Here is a 22202-nt window from a genome sequence, read left to right as displayed (position 1 = left end):
TTTAAAAAGTGAGCTTCCAGAACTTTGTTTTTGCCTGCTGAATAAAGCAAAAGAAATGGAAGGAATGAAGTCCATCGTTCTATGTCCATGGTCTATGTTGGTTTCTTTAAGAACTGTCCTGTCTGAAATACATATTTATTTCATGAAAACATTCCCAGACCTATTATCCTCCGTGATCTCCGCACCCTTCTATTTCTGGCCTCTTGCAAATCCCACAATTCTCATTGCTGCATCAGTAGCGATAATGTCTTCAACTGCCTGGGCCCTAAACTCTGGAGTTCCCTCCTGAGACTTTTCTGAATTTCTCCCCCTCCTTTCAAACGCTGCATAACATCTACCTCTTTCGAACAAACCTCTTGTCGCCTATCCTAATATCTCCTAATGCAGCTTGGATTTGAAACTCCTGTGAAGTGGTTTGGGATGTTCAACTGTGCTTAAAGGTAACAAGTGTTATGGATGCCTGGCCAGCTCTCAACAATGGGTAAATACTGAACCAGACGCGTAACTTTTTTAAGTTTTAAGACGGTGCAGAAAGAACGATCCGTTCGGGAGTGATAATATAAGAAATAGGGCTTTATAAATAAACTTTATTAAAACAAAAGAAAACAAAATAATATTTAAACTTTTAAACTTCAACCCTATCACTAATAGATTACATGTAGTTTCCTAACCTTAACACTAGGCCCACTGGGTCATAGCTGACACTATTGTTGCTCGTTATGCTTTCCCTTAATTTGCTCTGTTTTAATTACCTTTGCTCAAGAGTCGCCAGGTATCTTTCTGATACCACCGCAGGGTTTAAAGCCAAGTACTGATCAATGACTCAATACACCAGTTAGTAAGTTTGAAATCAGTACACATTTATTATACACACAGTCAATTATTACTCATGCATAAACTCTACTCACTAAAGTACAACTGCTACTAAAACCTATACTTAGCTTCGAGTGACCCACCCAGTCAGAGGAACAATGGCCGTTGTCCGGTTCTGATACTGCTGGCTTCAAACTGGTACGGAATAGTAGCTAGGAGCGTCTATCTCGTAGCGTGCGTTGACCTTAGACTTACTTGTTCTGGTGCAGCTGCTAGCCAAGAGCCAAGAGAGCGAACTGAATTTGGGGACGCTATCTTATAGTCCCATGGGGTTTTGCGCCCTTCTGGGCGGTCCCCGGACTTGGTCCCAATTAATTGGACCATGTCCCAATCGTTCCTATCGATTTTCTCCAATACCGGAGGTGTTCCCTGATCGTTGGGCGGGCCCTATGTGGCCGTTGGCCTGCCTTTGTTTTAGCTCCCACTGGCGCGGGGAGTCTGTCTTGGTCTCGATTGTTTCAATGTTTCTTTTTGTCCCTGGAGATAGCTCATTAACATGTTCATGGCTATTGGTTTCAGTTCTGTCTGGGTTCTGCAAACCTTAATACACAGGAAACCTTGCACCTGCTTGTTTTCTCTGGTGTTGTCCGTTTTCCCCTGCACTCCTTGCGAGTGTCCATTTTCAATCGGGACGTGGCCACCCCAGGTGGCTACACTATAAAATGCACATTGTTTGGTTTTCAGAATGTGGTGAATTTTATTTAACAATTTTAATGATAAAGCTGCAGCAACTTGAGTTATCAGAGCTGGCTTAAAGGGAAGAGCGTGCATCTTATCTGTTGGGGAATAGCTATTAAATGTGAGCAATGAAGCTTTTTTCTTGAGTGTGATCTTATTTTTTTTATGTATAAAGGTCTGAGACTTCTAGGCATTGGAAGGAACCAGTACATTGACCTCATGAATCAATGTAGATCATCAAAAGTGAGTCCCATTTGTTTTGTCAATTGAAGGAAAGTGAAGTTGTTCATTTATTGACGAGGTGTGATTTTTGTATTGGAAAATTGAGCACCTTGTCTTGGTATTTTGTATCCATGGGCGTAAGGTGACCAGATTCAGAATATCACCCATATGTCTGTCTGTCTCTCCCTCCCTCCCTCCCTTCCTCCCCCCCTCCCCCCCTCCCTCCCTCCCAATGGAACTCTGTGTATGATATTGACAAACGTATGTTGGGACTCCAACATGGGTACTTTGTGGATTATGTTGGCTTTTCTTAATTGCAGAGAAAACTGTATTCACTAATTGTGAAAAATAACCATTTCGCCAGAAATTTTTCAGACGGAAAACAGCTCGTGACCTGCTGCCAGTGAAACCCGTGGAAATTACCATTGAGCCATGGTGGGTGGTGCAGGCTGGTTTCATCACCGAGGATGATATCAAGGTAATGTTAAAACGAACAGACCAAAGTAATATTTATTGTATAAGATGTGTTCTCGTGCTCTACGTATTGTGGTTAATTGGACCCAAGTGTGAAAATCCAGACTGCCATTCTTGTGCAGTGCGGAAAAGAGTAAGCGTAGTTTGGTGAGACAAAAGTAGGCTGAAACGTTTGGTTTATCAAGGCTGTCTAATTTGTCTCTCTAGAGGAAGAGGTAGAAACGGGCTGTTTGAGTTTGGTTGACGGAGCTTGATGACAGGATTGGGGGGGGGGGGAGAGAGATTTCCAAGAGGTGATGAGGACAATGACAATCTGGGAAATGATGGAATAATGTTTAGTTGTAGTGTCTCGGAGTAGCGATGACCGGCGTTGTTGGAGAATTGTCATTCAGCAGTGATGAGCGATAGGCTCTTTTACCCCATCCAGCGAAAGCCTCCCATTTGTCAGTGGGTTTGCTAACGTGCGAGGAATGGACCGAAGGGAATGCAAAGGTGCAGGTTTGGAGGAAGATAATTGGGAGTATGCGAAGGAGATGAGCGATTGACAATTTTAATTTCATTGGCTTAAAAATGAACATCAAGAGGCTCGGAGGCTGGGGTAATGGTCTAGGGTCCAGGTGAATCACGGAATCTGAAGTCAGCAGAAAGGTCAAGACTTGTTGATGGGATGTTTCAGTTTCAAATTTAAAGAAAGGGTTGGAGGGAAAGAGAATAGAACGAAGCTCAGCACTGCGTTGACTGCCTAAATTGGGACAGTAGAATAAAGCTCAGCATCGCGTTAAACTACCTAATTTGTGAGGTGGAGGTAAAGGACAGATGATGCTGAGTAAAGAACATTTAGGATCAGCGAGCATAAAAGTTTAAGAGGGCACAGTGAAAGTATGGCGCCCAATGGGAAGATTGGAAGAAAGTGAAAAGACCGGGAGATTGACTGGCATTGCTATTGAAGGTTATGTTGCTGTCTGAAGGAATGGTAAATTTTTATGTTAAAAACAGTGACGGGGTGGGGTGGAGGTGGGGGATTAAGTTGGCTGCTCTTTTCAAGGGCCGATGCAGAATTGATGGGCCGAATGGCCTCCTCCTGCACTGTAAATTCTATAATTCTAAGTGCCCAATGAGATAAGGGATGATGCACCATTGAGAACCGGGCCGGCTCAGAAATAAAGTCAACCACTGCTGCTTATTGATAGCCTGCTGGGGAGGGTGGATTTAACCAAACAGTGGAACAGTTGCTTGAACCGGGCGGCACGCTGGTACAGTGATTAGCACTGCTGCATCATACCTCCAGGGACCCAGGTTCCATTCCGACCTCTGGTCACTGTTTGTGTGGAGTTTGCACTTCCTCCCTGTGTCTGCGTGGGTTTCCTCCGGGTACTCCGGTTTCCTGCCACAGTCCAAAGATGTGCAGGTTAGGTGGATTGGCCATGATAAATTTCCCCTTAGTATTGAGGGATGTGTAGATTAGGTTAAGGGGTTATTGGGATAGGGTGGGGAAGTGGGCTTGGGTGGAGTGCTCTTTCAGAGGGTCTGTGCAGACCCGATGGGCCGAATGGCCTCCTTTTGCACTGCAGAGATTCTGTGAACTCCAATGTTAGTTCTGAATTGACGTGTACATGACTGTCTATCAAACCAGATTGTAGATAGACCCTAATTCCACATCTGAAAGTATATCGGTGTGGTATTTGTTTTAATTCATTTATGGGATATGATGAGTATCGCTGGTTAGGCCAGCATTTATTGCCCATCCCTAGTTGCTCTTCAGAAGGTGGTGGTGAGCTGCCTTCATGAATCGTTACACCCACAGTGCTGTTAGGGAGGGAGTTCCAGCATTTTGACCCAGCGACATTGAAGGAACAGTGATATGTTTCCAAGTCAGGATGGTGAATGAATTTGGAGGGGGACCTCCAGGTGATGGTATTCCCAGATATCTGCTGCTCTTGTCCTTCTAGATGCGTAGTGGCCGTGGGTTTGGAAGGTGTTGCCGAAGGAACTTTGGTGAGTTCCTGCAGTGCATCTTGTAGATGATACACACGGCTGCCACCGTTTATCGGTGGTGAAAGGATTGAATGTTTATTGAAAGGGTAGCAATCAAGCGGGCTGCTTTGTCCTGGATGGCGTCGAGCTTCTTGAGTGTTGTTGCTGCTGCACTCATCCAAGCAAGTGGAGACTATTACATTACACTCCTGACTTGTGCCTTGTAGATGGTGGACAAGCTTTGGGGAGCCAGGAGGTGAGTTACTCGCCGTTAGGATTCCTAGTCTTTACCTGCCCTGGTAGCCACAGTATTTATATGGCTAGTCCAGTTCAGTTTCTGGTCAGTGGTCACCAGGATGTTGATAGTGCGGCATTCAGCGATGGTAATGCCATTGAATGTCAAGGGGTGATGGTTAGATTCTCTCTTGTAGGAGATGGTCATTGCCTGGCACTTGTGTGATGCACTTGTCAGCCCAAGCCTGGATATCGTCCAGGTCGTGCTGCATTTGGACATGGACTGCTTCAGTATCTGAGGAGTCTCGAATAGTGCTGAACGTGGTGCAGTCATCTGCAAACATCCCCATTTCTGTCCTTATGATGGAAGGGAGGTCAATGATGAAGCAGCTGAAGATGGTTGGGTCTAGGACACTACCCTGAGGAACTCCTGCAGTGATGTCCTGGATCTGAGATGATTGAAACCACCACAACCATCTTCCTTTGTGCCGGGTGTGACTCCAACCAGTGGAGAGTTGCCCCCCCTCCCCCCCCCGGTTCCCATTGATTTCAGTTTTGCTTGAGTTCATTGATGCTACCCTCAGTCAAATGCTATCTTGATGTCTCTCACCTCACCTCTTGAGTTCAGCTCTTTCATCCATGTTTGGCTGTAATGAGGTCAGGAGCTGAGTGATCCTGGCGGAACTCAAACTGAGCATCCGTGAGCAGGTTATTGCTGAATCCAACAATGCCGACACTTAACAACTAAGGACATTACAACTGACCTTTGTAGTGTTGTAAATATATTTTCTGTTTGAGATCGTTTTGAGAATGGCTGTCTTATTGCCCCTAGATTTGTTCAGGGCCCGAGAAGAGTTCAATTGATAAAATCATTGATTTGGGACCTCAGCTGGCTGGAATATTGGAACACAACGTGGTTCTCGGTGAGTATTTAGGATTGACATTACATTAAAACCTGTCTTGCTGGACCCTGAACCTTAAATGGCCCAGTCATCCGCAAACTGGGTAAGATTGGGACAAATAGATTTCAAAGCAGGCAAGTGTGCTGTCATCCATTTTCGACTAAACTTAAGGGATGAGGTGGAGTATTCTTTTCAAATGGCAAAATAACTATCAACAGTTATGGTCAATAGAGATTTAGCAGTCCTTGTTCATGTAATTCAAATGCAGTGGTTGGGGCAGCGCAGTGGTTACCCTTCTATACCTTTCTCCTTCATGTGCATCAAGCTTCCCCTTCAATGGATCTATTCCACTTGCCTCAGCCTCTCCCTGTGGTAGCGTGGTCTACTTTCTGGGTAAAGAAGTTTCTCCTGAACTCCAGTCGTGGATTTATCAGTGACTACCTTATATTTATGGTCCCTAGTTTTTGGTCTCATCTGCCAGTTGAAACATCTTCTCTATGTCTACCCTATCAAATGTTTTCATAATCTTAAAAACCCCAATCGGGTCACTCCATGGCCTTCTCTTTTCTGGAGAAATGGAGTGGAAACTGTTAATCTTTCCTGATTTTTGCACCTTCTCTAGTGTCTATATCCTTATTATTTAAGAACATAGAGACCAGAATCGTGCACAGTTCTCAAAATGTGGTGTAGCTATGTTTCAATCCAAGTTTACCATGACTTCCTTGCTGGTTGGCTATCAAGCTCACCAAGGGAGAGTAAGATTTGCGCAGGGTGTAAGCCAACGCCACCGTTTTCTGGCATTAAGCTGAAGCGGCCTTCCTCTCGCGCATTTCATAATCTTAAATTTCTGTAATGGAAGTTGTCTAGACTGAGACTTAACTGAAGCATCATCTGCCTTTTATGACCACACTCCTTTGTTATCTGCCTGCCAGCCAGCAGCTCCTTGAAACACAAATAGGAACAGGAGTAGGCCAATCAGCCCCTCAAGCCTGTTCCACCACTTGATAACATCACCTGTGGTCTCAATTCCACTTACCTGTCTCCCTCTCCCCGTAACCACTGACTCCCTTGTTTATCAAGAACCTATCATAACTCAACCTTGAATGTATTCAATGACCCAACTTCCGCTGTTCTCTGGGGAAGAGAATTTCATAGATTAATGACCCTCTGTGATAAAATAAATTCTCCTCATCTATGTCTAAAATAGGAGACCCCTAATTTGTAAACCTAGGTTCCCTTACTAGGGGAAACATCCTTTCATTATCCACCCTGTCAAGTTCCCTGTTCCGAGAAATCTGAATGCGACTTGGGTTGGGTCATAATATGGATCCGATACAGAGGACTGTTTTCTAAGAAATGTGCTTTAACCCACAGTTTTCCCCACCCATGTGATAGCGCTTTGTAGGATCTCTGATTAAGACCACCAATTAATGCAGAACGATGGGGTGCTTTGTGCCATGAATTTGCATCTATTATGTTCTGGGGTGACTTACGCTGGACTCTTGCATTTAGCTGTCATTGCAAGGAAACTATTCACCCAGCATAAACCTTGCCTTGTATCTACCAGCGTTGGAATTTGTTTTGTTTAACTGTGTTGAAGGGTGAAGGTCTTGTTTACCAATTAGCTGCAGGAATCCTACGAGAAATGAACTTGGGAGTTTCCAACTAAGTTACAAAGTGTGTCCTGCACTGAAACCAGCCATTTGCTTTAACCAGATTGTAATAGCCTTTATGTTCCACACCAGCCTCTTCCCATCATCCTTCATCTAACCCCATCCACATAGCCTTCTGTTCCATTCTCACTCATGTACTTCTAACATAGGCACGAGGGCCAAATGGCCTCTTTCTGTACCGTTAATATTTAACTTTTCTGTGTTTGCCTTCATGGTGTGACAGCGTGCTCATGGAACTATAGTGTCCCTCTTTTAGCAGTGATTGATATTACATTGACCTGCTTGTCAAAGTCAGAAGGTAACCAATGGAGATTGAAAGTTGTCCCAATGGTACAGAAAAGGCTGCTATTCTGAAAGTAGGGTGTAATCAGATTTTTGGGGAAGAGTAGAAGGTGCTTTACTGTGTGTCTTACCAGGATGGACCCAATGCTCAAAAGGTGGAGGTCTGTTCAGTTTCTCGGAGTTAAAAATCCTCGCCATTTTTTATTCGAAAGTTGCTGAATGTGTGCGTTTTACCAAAACTTGTATTTTTTCAAGAAGGCGAGTTCATACTTTTTGTTTGCACTTAATTGATCCGCTTTCCCTCTTGCATTGCAGGTTTATATAACAAGGGCTTCATTTACCTTGATGTCCCAATATCAGATGACAGCTGCATAGCAGGTGAGCAGTTTCTTTGAAGTTCAATTTGACAATCCTAATGTGACCAAATTTACCAGAATTTATGATGCAAATGGATGTATGAATTAATGAATCCCTATTTTAAGCACTGGTACAGGCATGGATTGTTTTCCTTTGGAGCAGGGCAGGTTGAGGGAAATATTGAAAGAGTTAGAAATCTTGAAGAGTTTTGATGAGACTAAGGAGAAAATCTTTCCACTGGCAGAATGGTTGATAACCAGAGGCCATCGATTTAATTGGCAAATGACTAGGTGGGGGGAGCAGAAGATGGATGCATAAGTGAGTTATGATTTAGGATGCGCTGCCTGAAAGAATGGTGGAAGCAGTTTCAGGAGTAACTTTTCAGCAAATAATTGGATAAGTACTTGAAAAGAAAGGATTTGGCTGCTGGCAAAAGTGCGGGGGTGGGGGGGTGGGGGGGGGGGGGTGGAGCTATTGGAGAAAGAGCTGGCACAGGCTGAATGGTCTCCTTCAGTTCTGTATCATTTTATGTTATCCAATGACTTTGTTTGGTAAAAATCCATTGTAGGAAGTGAATGGTTTAATACCAGTTAAGCTAGAAACCTGGGAATGACATTCGTTACTTTTGGAATCTTCTCAATCGGCAACTTGAGTCCCTATTTTGACATTTTTTTTTAAAAACTTTGTTAAGCATATACATTATTTAAATTCCATAAGAGTTTGGTAGCAAGGTCTTTATTTGATCTAAAGTGTCAGCTTGGTCCATTTGTAACTATCTCACCTCTTGAGTCAGAAAGCTTTTGGTTCAGGCCTCACTTGTGAACCCATAATCCGAGCTGATGATTCAGTGAAGTGTTGCAGTATTTTCGGCAGGGCGGGAGGAGGTGGGGCCACCAGGTCCCTCATTTGATTCAGTGTTGAACTGAGCTCCTGTCTAAATGTGAAAGTGGTTATGACACTGTTTGAAGAGGAGCTGAAGATTGGTGTGTAGTGGTTGAGACTTATTCCTCTAATTAGCATCAAACATTGCTAATTGTTTGTCTTATTAAAAACAGGAAATGCTGCAAAACATTCTGCAGGTCAGGCAGCATCGTGTTGAGAGATAGAGATAGAAAAACAGGGTTGCGTTTCCAGTCAATGAGTCTTAAAAGCTGGGAGATGTTAGAAGTGAATGGTTTTGATGCATGGCAAGAAGGGGGTGGTAATGCGACAAGTAAAGAGACAAAAGATGGGAGCGGAGGCAGTGCAATCTGTTTACGGCAGAAAGCTTCTGGAAATGTGTCAGAGAAATATGGATAGATTCCTAGAATGTGGCTCACCCTGCTGGCTCTGTTGATAGGAGATCCCCACTCATCCTTCATTCCTGGTGGCACTGGTGCACCCATCCAGCTGTGCTGCACATTCAACACCTGCCTGTTCACCACCTACCTTTCCACCCTCTGGAACCTCAATCACTCCTTCCAGTTGAAATGGTGATTTACTTGGTGGTACGGCCATCGTAATATATTGCATTCGCTGCTCACAGGGCGATCTCCTCCCACACATAAATACAGATTGGGTGGATTGCTTTGTTAAGCGCGCCTCTATTCAGTTTGCAAGCTTGACAGCGAACTTTACCAGTTTAACGTTCTCGCAGTGCGGAGAAATGTCTGTACTTGGAATATTGTTGAATGTTTTTCCACAGGGAGTGGTAGCAGCAGAAACAGTTGCATCCTTTATGGGAAGATTCCGTAAATATTCTTGGCACACAATATGGCAGGAGAAAAAGGATAAAGAATTAATTGTGACAGATAATTGGTTACTTACTGGGCAGCCTCGTGATGTTGCTCTGTGTACTGTGGATAAAGAGGGGTGATTGAGGAAGCCCCTTCCCTGTGAGGAAACATCAGATCCTTTTCGTAATTGTAAATTGCAAATGTAGTATTTCAGTTATTTAAACTTTGCTGGGGAAAAAAAACATGCTGTTGATGCTTTTTGTCTTGCACTCATCAGTACAAATGCAAGAATGGTAAATTTCAAAAGGAGCAGTAGCGTGTATTGCATGAGAAAAGGGTGGTGTCTGCTTAGTAAGTTGACTCTGGTTGAGGAGTTGCTTTGGAGTACACCAGGGAACTATGCCCTATAAATTGTCTCTGTTTTGAGATTTGGCATCCTGATGAATGCAAGGTTGAAAGCTTCAACAGCATGTTTCTTTTGCCCCCCCCCCCCCCCCCCCCCCCCCCCCCCCCCCTCTCCCCAAGCAATACTCAGGTTCTGTGCCATCAGGTGACTATTTAAGCTTGAAATAAATGCTGGAAAATTCAACTTGAAATGTTTTTTCCTTTCATGTTTAGTTCCGCCTTTAGAGGGCTTTGTGATGAACCGGGTCCAAGGTGATTACTTTGAAACGCTTCTCTACAAGATTTTTGTTTCTATCGATGAGCATACCAATGTTGCAGAGGTAGGGGGGACAAACAAAATAAATGTTCTTTGTATTCTCTGAACCAGTGCAAGCAAGCAGTCGCAGCAGTTTTTAAAAAAGCACACATGCAGACAGGTTTCATTCCTGAAAGAGTGCTGAGCTGTCGAGGGTAAAGGAGAGACATTAAACTGAGACCTTGTCTGCCCCAGCAGGTGGACATTTATCTCCCGCAGTCCTATGTGAAAGAAGAGCAAGTGGGTGCTTCAACGTGTCCTTGAGAATATTTATCCCATGACCAACATTACTTCAGGATAAACACATGACCTGGTCATGACCTCATTGTTTTGTGTGGGATCTTGCTGTATTGAAATTGGCTACTGTGTTTCTTTTTAAAAAAAATTTATTTAAAAAAATAAATAAATTTAGAGTACCCAATTCATTTTTTTTCCAATTAAGGGGCAATTTAGCGTGTTCAATCCACCTACCCTGCACATCTTTGGGTGGTGGGGGCGAAACCCACGCAGACACGGGGAGAATGTGCAAACTCCACACGGACAGTGACCCAGAGCCAGGATCGAACCTGGGACCTCGGCACCGTGAGGCAGCAGGGCTAACCCACTGCGCCACCGTGCTGCCCTGGCTACTGTGTTTCTTAACATTGCAACTGTGACCAAGTTTCAGACCTGCTGGATTGACTGCGAAATACTTTGGGACGTCCAGAGGTTGCAAAAGGCCCTTTATGCATAACTTTTCTTTCTTTCCTGAAATTTTCACGCCATCTGACTTGTTTGTTTTGTGTTACAAGCAGCTTTTTCCTTAAGTCCCACACTAGAAATTAAATACACTTGTGACAATCGAAAGGAAAAAATAAAATAGCAAAATTCGGAACAGGTTTTGAAACCAGGCCATGTATTTGGGGGGAAGAAAAGTGTTGGGAAATTTGCAAAAATTATAGTTGTACTTTGTGTAGTTTTGTGTTGCTTTATCGAAGGAATATTAAGAGTCATAGTTGGTGAACGGTGCAGGTTAGCACTGGTACTGGCAAAGATGGGAAATTCTAGTTATGACTTGGAGACAGTGATGTAGTGGTCAGCACTGCTGCGTCACAGCGCCAGGGTCCCAGGTTCAATTCCTGCCTTGGGTGACTGTCTGTGTGGTGTTTGCATGTTCTCCCCATGTCTGCGCGGGTTTCCTCCGGGTGCTCCGGTTTCTTCCCACAGTCCAATGATGTGCAGGCCTGGTAAAATGTCCCCTTCGTATCCAGCGATGTGCAGCTTAGGTAGGGTTTTGGGGATGGGATGTGGGTCTGGATGGGGTGCTCTTTCGGGTAGTTGGTGCAGACCCGATGGGTTGAATGGCCACCATCTGCACTCTCGGGATTCTATGAGACTTTTTCCTCGTGAGCAGGGAAAGTGACGAGATTTACTGGAGCTTTTTAAATACATTTATAAACTGCTGTGCAGTTGGAATTCCTAGGAAGTGCGGTCGTAAGTGACCGGGAGAGTTTTCTCCAAGGGCAAATACATGCAGAACTGAGTTTGCTTGGACAGGGTGGAGACAAGGAAAAGGTGGGTCATGGCCTTATCTGAGAGATCATGGGACAGAGTGGCCATGGGTGATTACAAGGTTGATGAATGGCCATCAATGTGGGTGGGAACAAGCTTTTCAAAAAAATTCAGGAGCCAATATTTTATTAATTTTTGTGAGAAAGTGCATCTCTCTGAAGAATGTAATGACTTGTTTAATGTTTTGCAGTTGGCGAATGTGCTGGAAATAGATCTGTCCCTTGTAAAGGTATGTATGCTGCTTTACAAATTTATATGGTAATTGTATCTTAAACCTTTTTTAAAGTTGTCCCCACTTTTGGCTTGTGATGTTTTATGTTGTTGCGTTACTTTTCCAGCAAAATCATGGGAGATTTCAAAATACTAAACAGAAAGTTTGTTGAACATAATTATATTATGTCTTGTTTTCCACTGAACAACAGACATCGTTGTGAAATCTGAATTTCCAAGAAATTAGTCAAATTCCAGAATACCGTGTAATTAAATGAAATATTTGTTTTTCCACCCTGAGTTAATGTCCCTGATGTTACCCACTACATCATAATTCAAACAACTGTTCTATGATAAAACATTGAATACTCTGACTCACTCCAAGCAAGACCAGAGATATACCAGTAATAAATTAAAAACCGTACAGTGGCAACAGTTCCAGTTAACCTTAACCATTAAACATTTCTGAGCCCACATTTGTACCAGAAACTGCTTGTGTAAAACATGTCAGGCTATGATTACACCAGTGGGTGACTGCAGCGCTGTCACTGGCAGGAGGATGTAATTGCAATGTGACAAATCCACATTGGTAATTCCTTACATTTGATCCATGACACTGTGCCCAGAATTTTGCTAAAACTATCGACGTTTTCTGTCATTACTCTCTGAAAGTGACAGGGGCTTCGAGCAGCCATGCCACAGTTAAAGCCGGAAACCTTGTCACTGATTCCTTGCTCCCCCCACGGGGTGTGGGGTTGGAACCTTCCCAGATGGAAATCATGTAGAAATCACTGAATTGATGTGGATTTCCACCTCTTATCTCATTGTGACAACCCGTGGAAAAAGTGATATCTTGTTGAATGAGACGTAACCAAGTTTCTTACAGCATATGAAGTCATAATTTCTGGTGCGCAACCACTCTGGCCCTGAAAATCTGATTTCATAGCTGTGGGATCTCAAATTTCCCCAGATCATAAAAACGTCATGACATTTCAACTTCTTCCTTAATCCTGTGGGTATGGTCCAATCTTTCCTGACTTACTGTCTGTGAGAATTCTTCAGTATGGTTGCCCTGCTTGACGACATCACCATTGCTGAAATCAAGAGAGCCTCCCCTGGTAGCTATCACCAGATTTAAATTTATGCTGGAAGAGATGAAGTCCATGCCGCAGAGTTCATTTGATCTTTGTGGCATTTTTCAAAGGGATCAGATGTGAGCACCGTCACCTCATCGCTCACTGCAAAATCGGGACCCATGTGGTTCCAATATGTCCTTTAGATATATTTAATAATTTTGTGCAACATCATTGCTGGCGGACATAATTCTGGACTTCATTTTGTCTCTTTAGAATGCAGTGTCAATGTATTGTCGACTGGGCTTTGCGCACAGAAAAGGACAAGTGATAAATGCAGAGCAACTTCACCCAACATGGAAGAATGTTCCATCAGTCAACAGATTAAAGTAAGTGGAGACATTCTCACTCCATCTATATAGGTCATAGCTGTAGCTTGTGAATTTTTTAAGCTTAATGGGTGAGAAACTGACTTCCAGTGGCGGCCCTGGAGGAGTAGGTCACACATTTGATAGCTCCCGCCTGTAACGGACTTTTGGACCTTTTTCCCTCCCGTTTTTCTCGGATTTTATGGGGAAAATCGGTGAAGAGTGAGACAGTAAGCAGAAATCCCCCTTCAGTGTATGGAGAATTGGACCACAAGTGGCCGTGTGAGACGACAAAGTCGTTTAAATACGTTTATAAACTGCTGAGCAGTTGGGATTCCTAGGAAATGCGGTCGTAAGTGACTTGGAGAGTTTTCTCCAAGGGCAAATACATGCAGAACTGAGTTTGCTTGGACAGGGTGGAGACAAGGAAAAGATGAGCAAGTAGAGCTGGTAACACGGGACAGCATGGCGGAGAGCAAGGGCTGCGGGGAGATGGCACAGGTCGACGGAGCAGCTGGTGAAGTATTTCGAGGATTGCTTCGCCAAGCTGAAGAAGAACATGCTGGACCCGATTAAGGCTTCGATTGATCAAGTAGTTCAGAATCAGGAAACCCACGGGAGAGCGATCCAGGAGGTGGAACAAAAGTTGTTGGGGTACGAGGAGTACATAACCGTGCTGGAAAGCAAGGAGGGGATGATGAACGACCGCCAGAAAAGAATGCAGGAGAAGCTGGAGGACCTGGAAAATAGGTCCAGGAGGCAGAATCTCAGAATTGTTGGCCTCCCTGAAGGCAGGGAGGGATTGGATGCGAGGGCCCATGTGACTGGCATGTTGGAGAAGTTGATGGGGGGTGAGGCGTTCCCTCGGCCTCTGGAATTGGACAGAGCGCACAGAGCAATCGCGAAGAAGCCCCGAGCGAACAGGCCGTCGAGGGTCATGGTGGTACGTTTTCACCGTTTCATGGACAAGGAACACGTTTTACGGTGGACCAAGAAAGAACGGAACAGCAAGTGGGAGAATTCTGAGTAGCGCATCTATTAGGACCTGGGAGCGGATTTGGCCAAGAGGCGAGCTGGGTTCAATCGAGCAAATCGGGCAGGGGGTGAAGTTCGCGATGCTGTACCCAGCCCGTCTGTGGGTCATACATGAGGAACTGGACTTCTACTTTGAAATGCCAGACGAAGTATGGACCTTTATTGAAGAAATGAAGCTGGAGGCGAATTAAAAGACACTTGAGCCTTGGAGAAGTACTGTGGCAGCGATTTGTGGTGCTGGATTGTAAAAATTTAAGTAGCTCTATGTGAAATAATGGGCTGTGTGGATGGTTAACGGTTGCTTTGTCTTGCAGGGACCTTGTTAGAGGGGGGATGGGCTTTGAATTTGGTTCTGGTTTTTGGGTGACTATTTTTCTAAAGTGACTATTTCTTCACTGTTTTTTCTGATGTTTGTTTACTGGGGAATGTGATGCTTTTAAAATGTTTATTCATGTGGGGGGGAGAGAGGAGAGAACAATAGGGAGACAGACTGCTTGGTGCCAGGGGCGGGCGCTATCAAGTCAGCATGGGTCAGCTGACTCTCGGAAGCACAGTGGGTGTTAAGCTGGAGCTTGACTTGGGGGATTGGGTTTCTAGTGTTGTTGCTAGGGGGAGCTGCTTTGCTGACAGGGGAGGAACTTTTACTAGGGGACAAATGGGAGGTCGGGAACGGCGACTGCCCGAGTGGGGACTCGAGGAAGTGGAGGGCGCGAGCTCAAGGCTGGCCTAATAAGGGTAATGGCTAGTCGGCCGGGGGGTGGGGAGTAGTTGGAAGCCCCCCCCCCCCCCCCCCCCCCCCGTCCTGGCTGATCACATGGTAGGTGAGAGGACTGAAGGGGCCGGTCAAGAGGGCTCACGTGTTCGCACATTTGAGGGAACTGAAGGCGGACGTGGCAATGCTACAAGAGACACACCTAAAGGTTACAGACCAGACAAGGTTCCACTCAGGACTGGAATCAAAGATCTGGTGGGTAGCGATCTTGATCAGTAAACGAGTGGCATTCGAGGCAGGGAGAATCGTGTCAGACAAGGGGGGTAGGTACATAATGGTGAGCGGGAAGCTGGAGGGGGTGCGAGTGATACTTGTGAACATATATGCTCCGAATTGCGACGACTTGGAATTTATGAGACGGATGTTAGGTAAGATCCCAGACTTAGAGTCACATAACCTGATCATGGGAGGGGGCTTCAATACAGTCATTGATCCGGAATTGGACCGGTCAAAATCCAGGACAGGGAGGAGGCCGGCTGCGGTAAAGGAATTGAAGGGTTTTATGGAACAGATGAGGGAAGTAGACCCATGGAGGTTTGCACGGCCGAGGACGAAGGAGTTTTCCTTTTTTTCACATGTCGACAAGGATTACTCTCACATCGACTTTTTTGTTCTGAGCAGGGCGCTAATATCGAAGGTGGTGGATACTGAGTACTCTGCAATTGCAGTGTCGGATCATGCCCCACACTGGGTGGATCTACGGGTTAGTGTGGAGAGAGGGCAACACCCGCTGTGGAGACTGGATGTGGGGTTGCTAGCAGACGAGGTGCTCTGTGGGCAGGTTAACAAGTCGATCTAGAACTACCTGGAAACATGATACGGGGGAGGTCTCTGCAGCGATGGTCTGGGAAACTTTGAAGGCAGTAGTCAGAGGGGAATTAATCTCTATACGGGCCCACAGAGAAAAGGTGGAACGGGCTGAGAGGGATAAGTTAGTGGAGGAGATACTCCAGGTGGACAGGAGATACTCGGAGGCCTCTGACGCGGGGCTACTGAGGGAGCGGCGGAGGTTACAGGCAGAGTTTGGGTTGTTGACCACATGGAAAGCGGTGGAACAGTTGAGGAAGGCAAGGGGGGGGCGATTTATGAGTACCGGGAAAAGGCAAGCAGAATGTTGGCGCACCAGCTCAGGAAAAGAGAGGCGGCCAGGGAGATAGGTAAAGTAAAGAGTAGAGACGGTAATACTGTCCTGGACCCAGCGGGGGTGAACAAGGTGTTTAAGGACTTTTATAGTAAATTATATGAGTCGGAACCCCCGGCTGGGGTGGAGGGGATGAGGCAGTTTCTGGATCAGTTGAGGTTCCAGAGGGTGGAGGAGGACCTGGTGGAAGGTCTGGGAGCCCCAATTGAGATTAAGGAAATAATCAAGGGGCTGGAGGGCATGCAGTCGGGCAAAGCCCCGGGGTCTGACGGCTACCTGGTGGAATTCTATAAGAAGTTTTTACAGATATTGAGCCCACTGCAGGTGAGGACATTTAACAAAGCAAGAGAGAAGGGAATCCTCCCCCCAACAACGTCACAGGCCTCGATTTCATTGATCCTGAAATGGGAGAAGGATCCGGAGCAATGCGAGTCATACAGGCCGATTTCTCTACTGAATGTGGATGCCAAACTGCTGGCTAAGGTACTGGCCACAAGGATAGAGGACTGTGTCCCGGGGGTGATGGGGGAAAGACCAGACGGGATTTGTTAAGGGCAGGCAACTCAAGGCCAATGTTCGAAGGCTTTTAAATGTTATTATGATGCCCTCAGAAGGAGCGGAGGTGGTGGTAGTCGCGATGGATGCGGAGAAGGCTTTTGATCGGGTGGAGTGGAATTACCTATAGGAGGCGCTGGGAAGATTTGGGTTTGGTGAGGGCTTTATTGACTGGGTACGGTTGCTCAATCAGGCACCAGTAGCGAGTGTGCGTACGAACCGGCTGAAGTTGGGGTATTTTAAACTACACCGAGGGACGAGGCAAGGGTGCCCCCTCTCCCCGTTACTGTTTGCTCTGGCCATGGAGCCATTGGGCATGGCGTTAAGAGCCTCTAGGACCTGGAAAGGGCTAGTTCGGGGGGGAGGGGTGGGTTTCTGGAGCATCGGGTCTCGCTCTACGCAGATGACCTGCTCTTGTACATTCCGGACCCGTTGGAGGGGATGAGGGAAGTAATGCAATTCTTGGGGGAATTTGGCAATTTTCCAGGGTATAAATTGAACATGGGAAAAAGCGAGATGTTTGTGATCCAGGCAAGAGGACAGGAGAAGAGACTGGGATAGCGGCCGCTTAGAATAGTCGGGAAGAACTTTCGATATCTGGGAATCCAGGTGGCCTGGGAATGGGAGGCACTGCACAAGTTAAACCTATTCCGGTTGGTAGAACAACTGGAAGGGGACTTTAAGAGATGGGTCATGCTCCCGTTATCACTGATGGGGAGGGTACAGACCTTGAAAATGACGGTCCTCCCCTGATTTCTGTTCGTCTTTCAGTTCCTCCCCATCTACATCCCAAAGGCCTTTTTCAAGCGGGTGAATAAGATTATTTTGGGCTTTGTGTGGGCGGGTAAAATCCCACGAGTGAAGGAAGTGTTGCTGGAGCGCAGTTGGGGGGAGGGTCGGTTGACGCTACTGAACGTCTGCAATTACTACTGGGCGGCTAATATAGCCATGATCAGGAAGTGGGTAGTGGGGGAGGGGTCGGCATGGGACCGGATTGAGGCGGCGTCATGTAAAGACACCAGTTTGGGAGCACTGATAATGGCACCTCTTCCATTCTCGCCGGCCCGATACTCCACACGTCCGGTGGTGGTGGCGGCTCTGAGGATCTGGGGGCAATGGGGGAGATATAAGAGAGTGGAGGGAGCATAGATTTGGACCCCGATTTATAATAACCACAGGTTTGTACCGGGTAGGCTGTATGGTGGGTTCCGGAGTTGGCAAAGGGCAGGAATTAGCAGGATGGGGGATCTATTTATAGACGGGAGCTTTCCCAGCTTGAAAGCTTTAGAGGATGAATTTAAATTGGCAGCAGGGAATGGTTTTAGGTATTTGCAGGTGCGAGACTTCCTGAGAAAATAGGTGCCGGCCTTTCCGCTGCTGCCGCTACGGGGGATAAAAGATAGAATACTTTCCAGGACCTGGTTGGAAGAGAGGAAGGTATCGAATATTTACCAGGAGCTTTCGGAGGCGCAGGAAACCCTGGTGGAGGAGCTTACGGGCAAGTGGGAGGACGAGCTAGGAGGAGAGATAGAGGCGGGTCTACGGGCGGATGCCCTAAGCAGGGTTAATACCTCATCATACGCCAGGCTTAGCCTGATACAATTTAAGATTGTCCACCGGGCACATTTGACAGCGGCTCGGATGAGTAAGTTCTTCGGGGTTGAGGATAGGTGTGCGGGGTGCGCGGGAAGCCCAGTAAATCATGTCCACCTGTTTTGGGTATGCCCGAAGCTTAGAGGGTTTGGCAGGGTTTTGCTAAAGCGATGTTCACTGTACTAAAAACACGGGTGGTGCCGAGTCCGGAGGTGGCGATTTTTGGAGTGTCGGAAGATCCGGGAGTTCAGGAGGCGAAAGAGGTTGACGTCCTGACCATTGTCTCCCTGGTAGCCCGGAGACAGATCTTATTAATGTAGAGGGGCTTGAAGCTCCCGAGTGTAGAGACCTGGGTTAGTGACATGGCTGGGTTTCTCAGTCTCGAGAAAATAAAGTTTGCCCTCAGAAGGTTAATGTTAGGGTTCACCCGGTGGTGGCAGCCATTCGTCGGCTTTCTCGTGGAAAATTAAAATGTCAGCAGATGCAGTATTCCAAGGGGGAGGGGGCGGATTGTTGTATCATTGATGTGTGTGAAGATTGGGCTGTGGGAGGAAATGTTTATTTTATCATGTTGATGTCATTGTTTATGTTACTGTTACAAAAATTTTCAAATACCTCAATAAAATATTTTTTTTAAATGGGTGAGAAACTAAAAACTTCTTTTAATCTGGAAATTTGAGACCGAGCAACATGTTGGCTCATTAAAAAAAAAACAATGTTAGCAAGTTACTCTCGCTGTCTCTCCCTATGCCCCTCTCTCTCCCCCTCCCTCTCCCTGCGCCTCTCCCTCTCCCTGCGCCTCTCCCTCTCCCTGCGCCTCTCCCTCTCCCTGCACCTCAAACCGCTGTTAAAATACCATTAGCACCCAGAAACACCTGCTTCGCAGAGATGCTCTTTGAGAAAGAGAGATCTTTCGACACTGTTTTAAAGAAAAGACCTTAATCCTGTCAGAGCCATGGAGAAACTCTGGCTGCATTTCTCCAGAAGCTGATGTGCCTATCTTCTACTCCGACAAGTCTGAACTGCTTTGAAAGACTGCTAATATGTCTGAAGACCTATCTAGCTGAATTGCAGAGAGCAAACTACTTGACTTCTGTTCACAGCTTCATCCAAAACTCCACTGCACTTGGTTGCTGCAAAATGCCTGATACCTCCACTCCACCCAGTGACAACAACATCTTATCAAGCTGAAATCTAATTAACTCCACAGAGAATCCCCTAAATCCAAACAAAACTTCATTAGCCCAAGCTTAATTCAATTGCACCCCTGGCTCCTAAAAAGTTTTGTCTTTCAAACTAGAGTTTTTTTTAAAAAACATGACGGCAGCAGTCAAATACTAACTCGGGCTTCTTGACCCTGAACTGCACCACATAACTATTATCCAATATGGCTGAAATTCCGACATTCATCACCCTTAGCCACTTGTGGCAGAGAATTACACATTTTTCAGGAAAATCTTTATTCCTGAATTCCATATTGTATTTTTAATTTATTTATTTTTAGATTTAGAGTACCAAATCATTTTTTACAATTGAGGGGCAATTTAGCATGGCCAATCCACCTACTCTGCACGTTTTTGGGTTGTGGGGGCGAAACCCACGCAGACACGGGGAGAATGTGCAAACTCCACACTGACAGTGACCCAGAGCAGGGATCGACCCTGGGACCTCGACGCCGTGAGGCAGCAGTGCTAACCACTTTGGCATCATGCTGCCCTCATATTGGATTCATTAATGACTGTCTTGTATTTATGGCCCTTAGTGCTGGTCCCCTCAAATGGAAATAGTCTTCTCTGCATCTGAGCTACCCAGTCACTTCTACAGGATTTTGGAGAGCTTGGGGGGGGGGGGGGGGGGGGGGGCGGCAGGGAGAGATCAAGCAATTGGATGATCAGCCATGATCACAGTGAATGGCATAGCAGGTCGAAGGGCTGAATGGCTTCCTTTTTAAAGACCTTCATCCAGTCACTCCTCAGCTGCCTTTATCCGAGTAACAAGAGCCCCAGTCCGTTGTTAGTTTTAAATATAATTTAAATAGTTTACTAACATGTTGCAGAGCACTTTCAATTGCACATGTTGCACTTAATTAAACTTAATTAAAATGGCTAGCACCACACAAAAAAATCCCAAACCAGACCAAAGAATGTCTTAGCTTGTGGAATGAAAGCTGCAGCAACACCTCCCATCAGTGTCATGCAGACAGAACTCACTTCACTTGTTGAGTGAAGGATATTTCACGTTAAATGTCTTGTTGTTTTTTATTGCCCTCATGGGGACAATATGTCTGTATTGTTTTAAAATATGTCCCTACTTAACGCCTGAAGTTTATTCTGATGATATTTCTTTGCTTGCACGAATATGGATTTGACAAAGGAAAACCTGGTAAGTGCTGTTTTGGCATGTTCTGTTCACAGATCCGACTTTGCATTATTTTGCATCTTGATGAGATTGTTCCAAGCTGCTGAAACTATTAACCAGTTCTAACAAAGTGCTGTGTGTGTGTCTGATATTACATATATATATATAAATAAAATGAAATGTTATATCAGCTAATGTTTTACCCATTTCTGAAAGAAATGGGTTTAATGTATTGCTGTTGGAACTCAGCTCATCGTGTTTTTGGTATGTTTAGTGCAATTCAGTACTTAAACGATTCTTCATTTTTCAGCCTTGATCATTTAAAAAAGCCTCTCTTTTCTGTTGCCTGAGCACTTTCCTGTTCTTTTGCTCCTGCTGTCTTGTTCCTGTTCCCTTCCTAGTCTGCTTTCCACAGTTTTGCCTGTAAATTTTCTACAGATCCTTTTTTAGAATGTCGCGTTTGTGTTGCACATCCCAGTCATACCTTTGGAGCATTAAATGCAGCACCCATAAATGTTTTTAATCGATATTTCCAACCCGTGCTTGGCTCTTACTGTCAGTGAAAATGAGATGCAAAAAAAAAAACAAGAGGATCAATTTAAGGCCAAGATTTCTAAGAATTAGTTACTCCAGTAAACGTCTGTAAAAGGCCCGTATCATTTCTATCATGTATTTGCTTAAATTTTTAAAAAGACCCTTAAAGTTCAAGGCACAACAAATCTCAAATGTGCAACTTTGTCGTTGTTGAAAGGGAACACCACCCAAAGTTGTGCTTTGATGCTTGATGCAGGTGTGCCATGGATCCACAGAAGATGCTGCTGTCGTGGGATGGGACTGAAAACCGGAGTCCTGTGCACGATATAACATCAACAACAGACACTGATGCAGTTAGTCAAGATGATGTAGGTTAGTGCCCGACTCTGCAGTTAGCCTTCTCAAATTTACAGAGTGTGGTAATGAATAATGTTTATACCATTAGGTAATTTCTTTGATTATTGTCAAAACACTAATGTGGTGACTTGATCTTGAAAAAAAACTTCTGCAATTGAAAGCGAAGAACTGTAAATGCATCATCCTCCCTACACCACATGGACTGCAGCAGGTCAAGAAGGTAACTCACCGCCACTTCCTCCAGGACAATCGGGAATGGGCTATAAATGCTGGCCGATCCAGCGACAGCCACATCCTACAGATGATTTCGTCTTTAAGATGTATTTCTAATCTTCTGGGCGTGTCAAGCTTTTACTCACAGAGTGGTTATGTTAACTGGACTAATGATCTGGAGGCGAGAGTTCATATTTCCCCACGGCTGCTGTGATAATTTAACTCCGGTAATTAAACATCTGGAATTTAAAAAAAGCTAGCATCAGTAATGGCTGTGTAACCATGGGTTGTCCCAAAAAATATCTGATTAGTTAATGGTTTGTTAATTACGTTAAGATACACGAGTGAAGGGCATTGT

The 22202-nt window shown here is 45.3% G+C and overlaps 1 protein-coding gene across 3 annotated transcripts in view; it reads left to right on the top strand.

Moving 5' to 3' along the window:
• Nucleotides 1-22202, top strand: part of fam91a1 (family with sequence similarity 91 member A1) — a 69712-nt gene that overhangs the window by 25462 nt on the left and 22048 nt on the right. For 2 of the 3 annotated variants that reach the window (XM_038810308.1, XM_038810306.1), the window contains exons 5-13: nucleotides 1727-1794; nucleotides 2138-2251; nucleotides 5288-5378; nucleotides 7628-7690; nucleotides 10003-10109; nucleotides 11826-11864; nucleotides 13195-13307; nucleotides 20756-20764; nucleotides 21531-21646. In XM_038810308.1, coding sequence (XP_038666236.1) covers nucleotides 1727-1794; nucleotides 2138-2251; nucleotides 5288-5378; nucleotides 7628-7690; nucleotides 10003-10109; nucleotides 11826-11864; nucleotides 13195-13307; nucleotides 20756-20764; nucleotides 21531-21646 — 720 coding nt within the window. The remainder of the gene's footprint in view (nucleotides 1-1726; nucleotides 1795-2137; nucleotides 2252-5287; nucleotides 5379-7627; nucleotides 7691-10002; nucleotides 10110-11825; nucleotides 11865-13194; nucleotides 13308-20755; nucleotides 20765-21530; nucleotides 21647-22202) is intronic. The other variant, XM_038810307.1, reaches the window with a different exon arrangement.

The sequence above is a fragment of the Scyliorhinus canicula genome, chromosome 10 (assembly GCF_902713615.1).
Source record: "Scyliorhinus canicula chromosome 10, sScyCan1.1, whole genome shotgun sequence".
NCBI lineage: Eukaryota > Metazoa > Chordata > Chondrichthyes > Carcharhiniformes > Scyliorhinidae > Scyliorhinus > Scyliorhinus canicula.
Note: the sequence above shows the minus strand (reverse complement) of the source record. Positions and strands in the feature narration are given on the sequence as shown.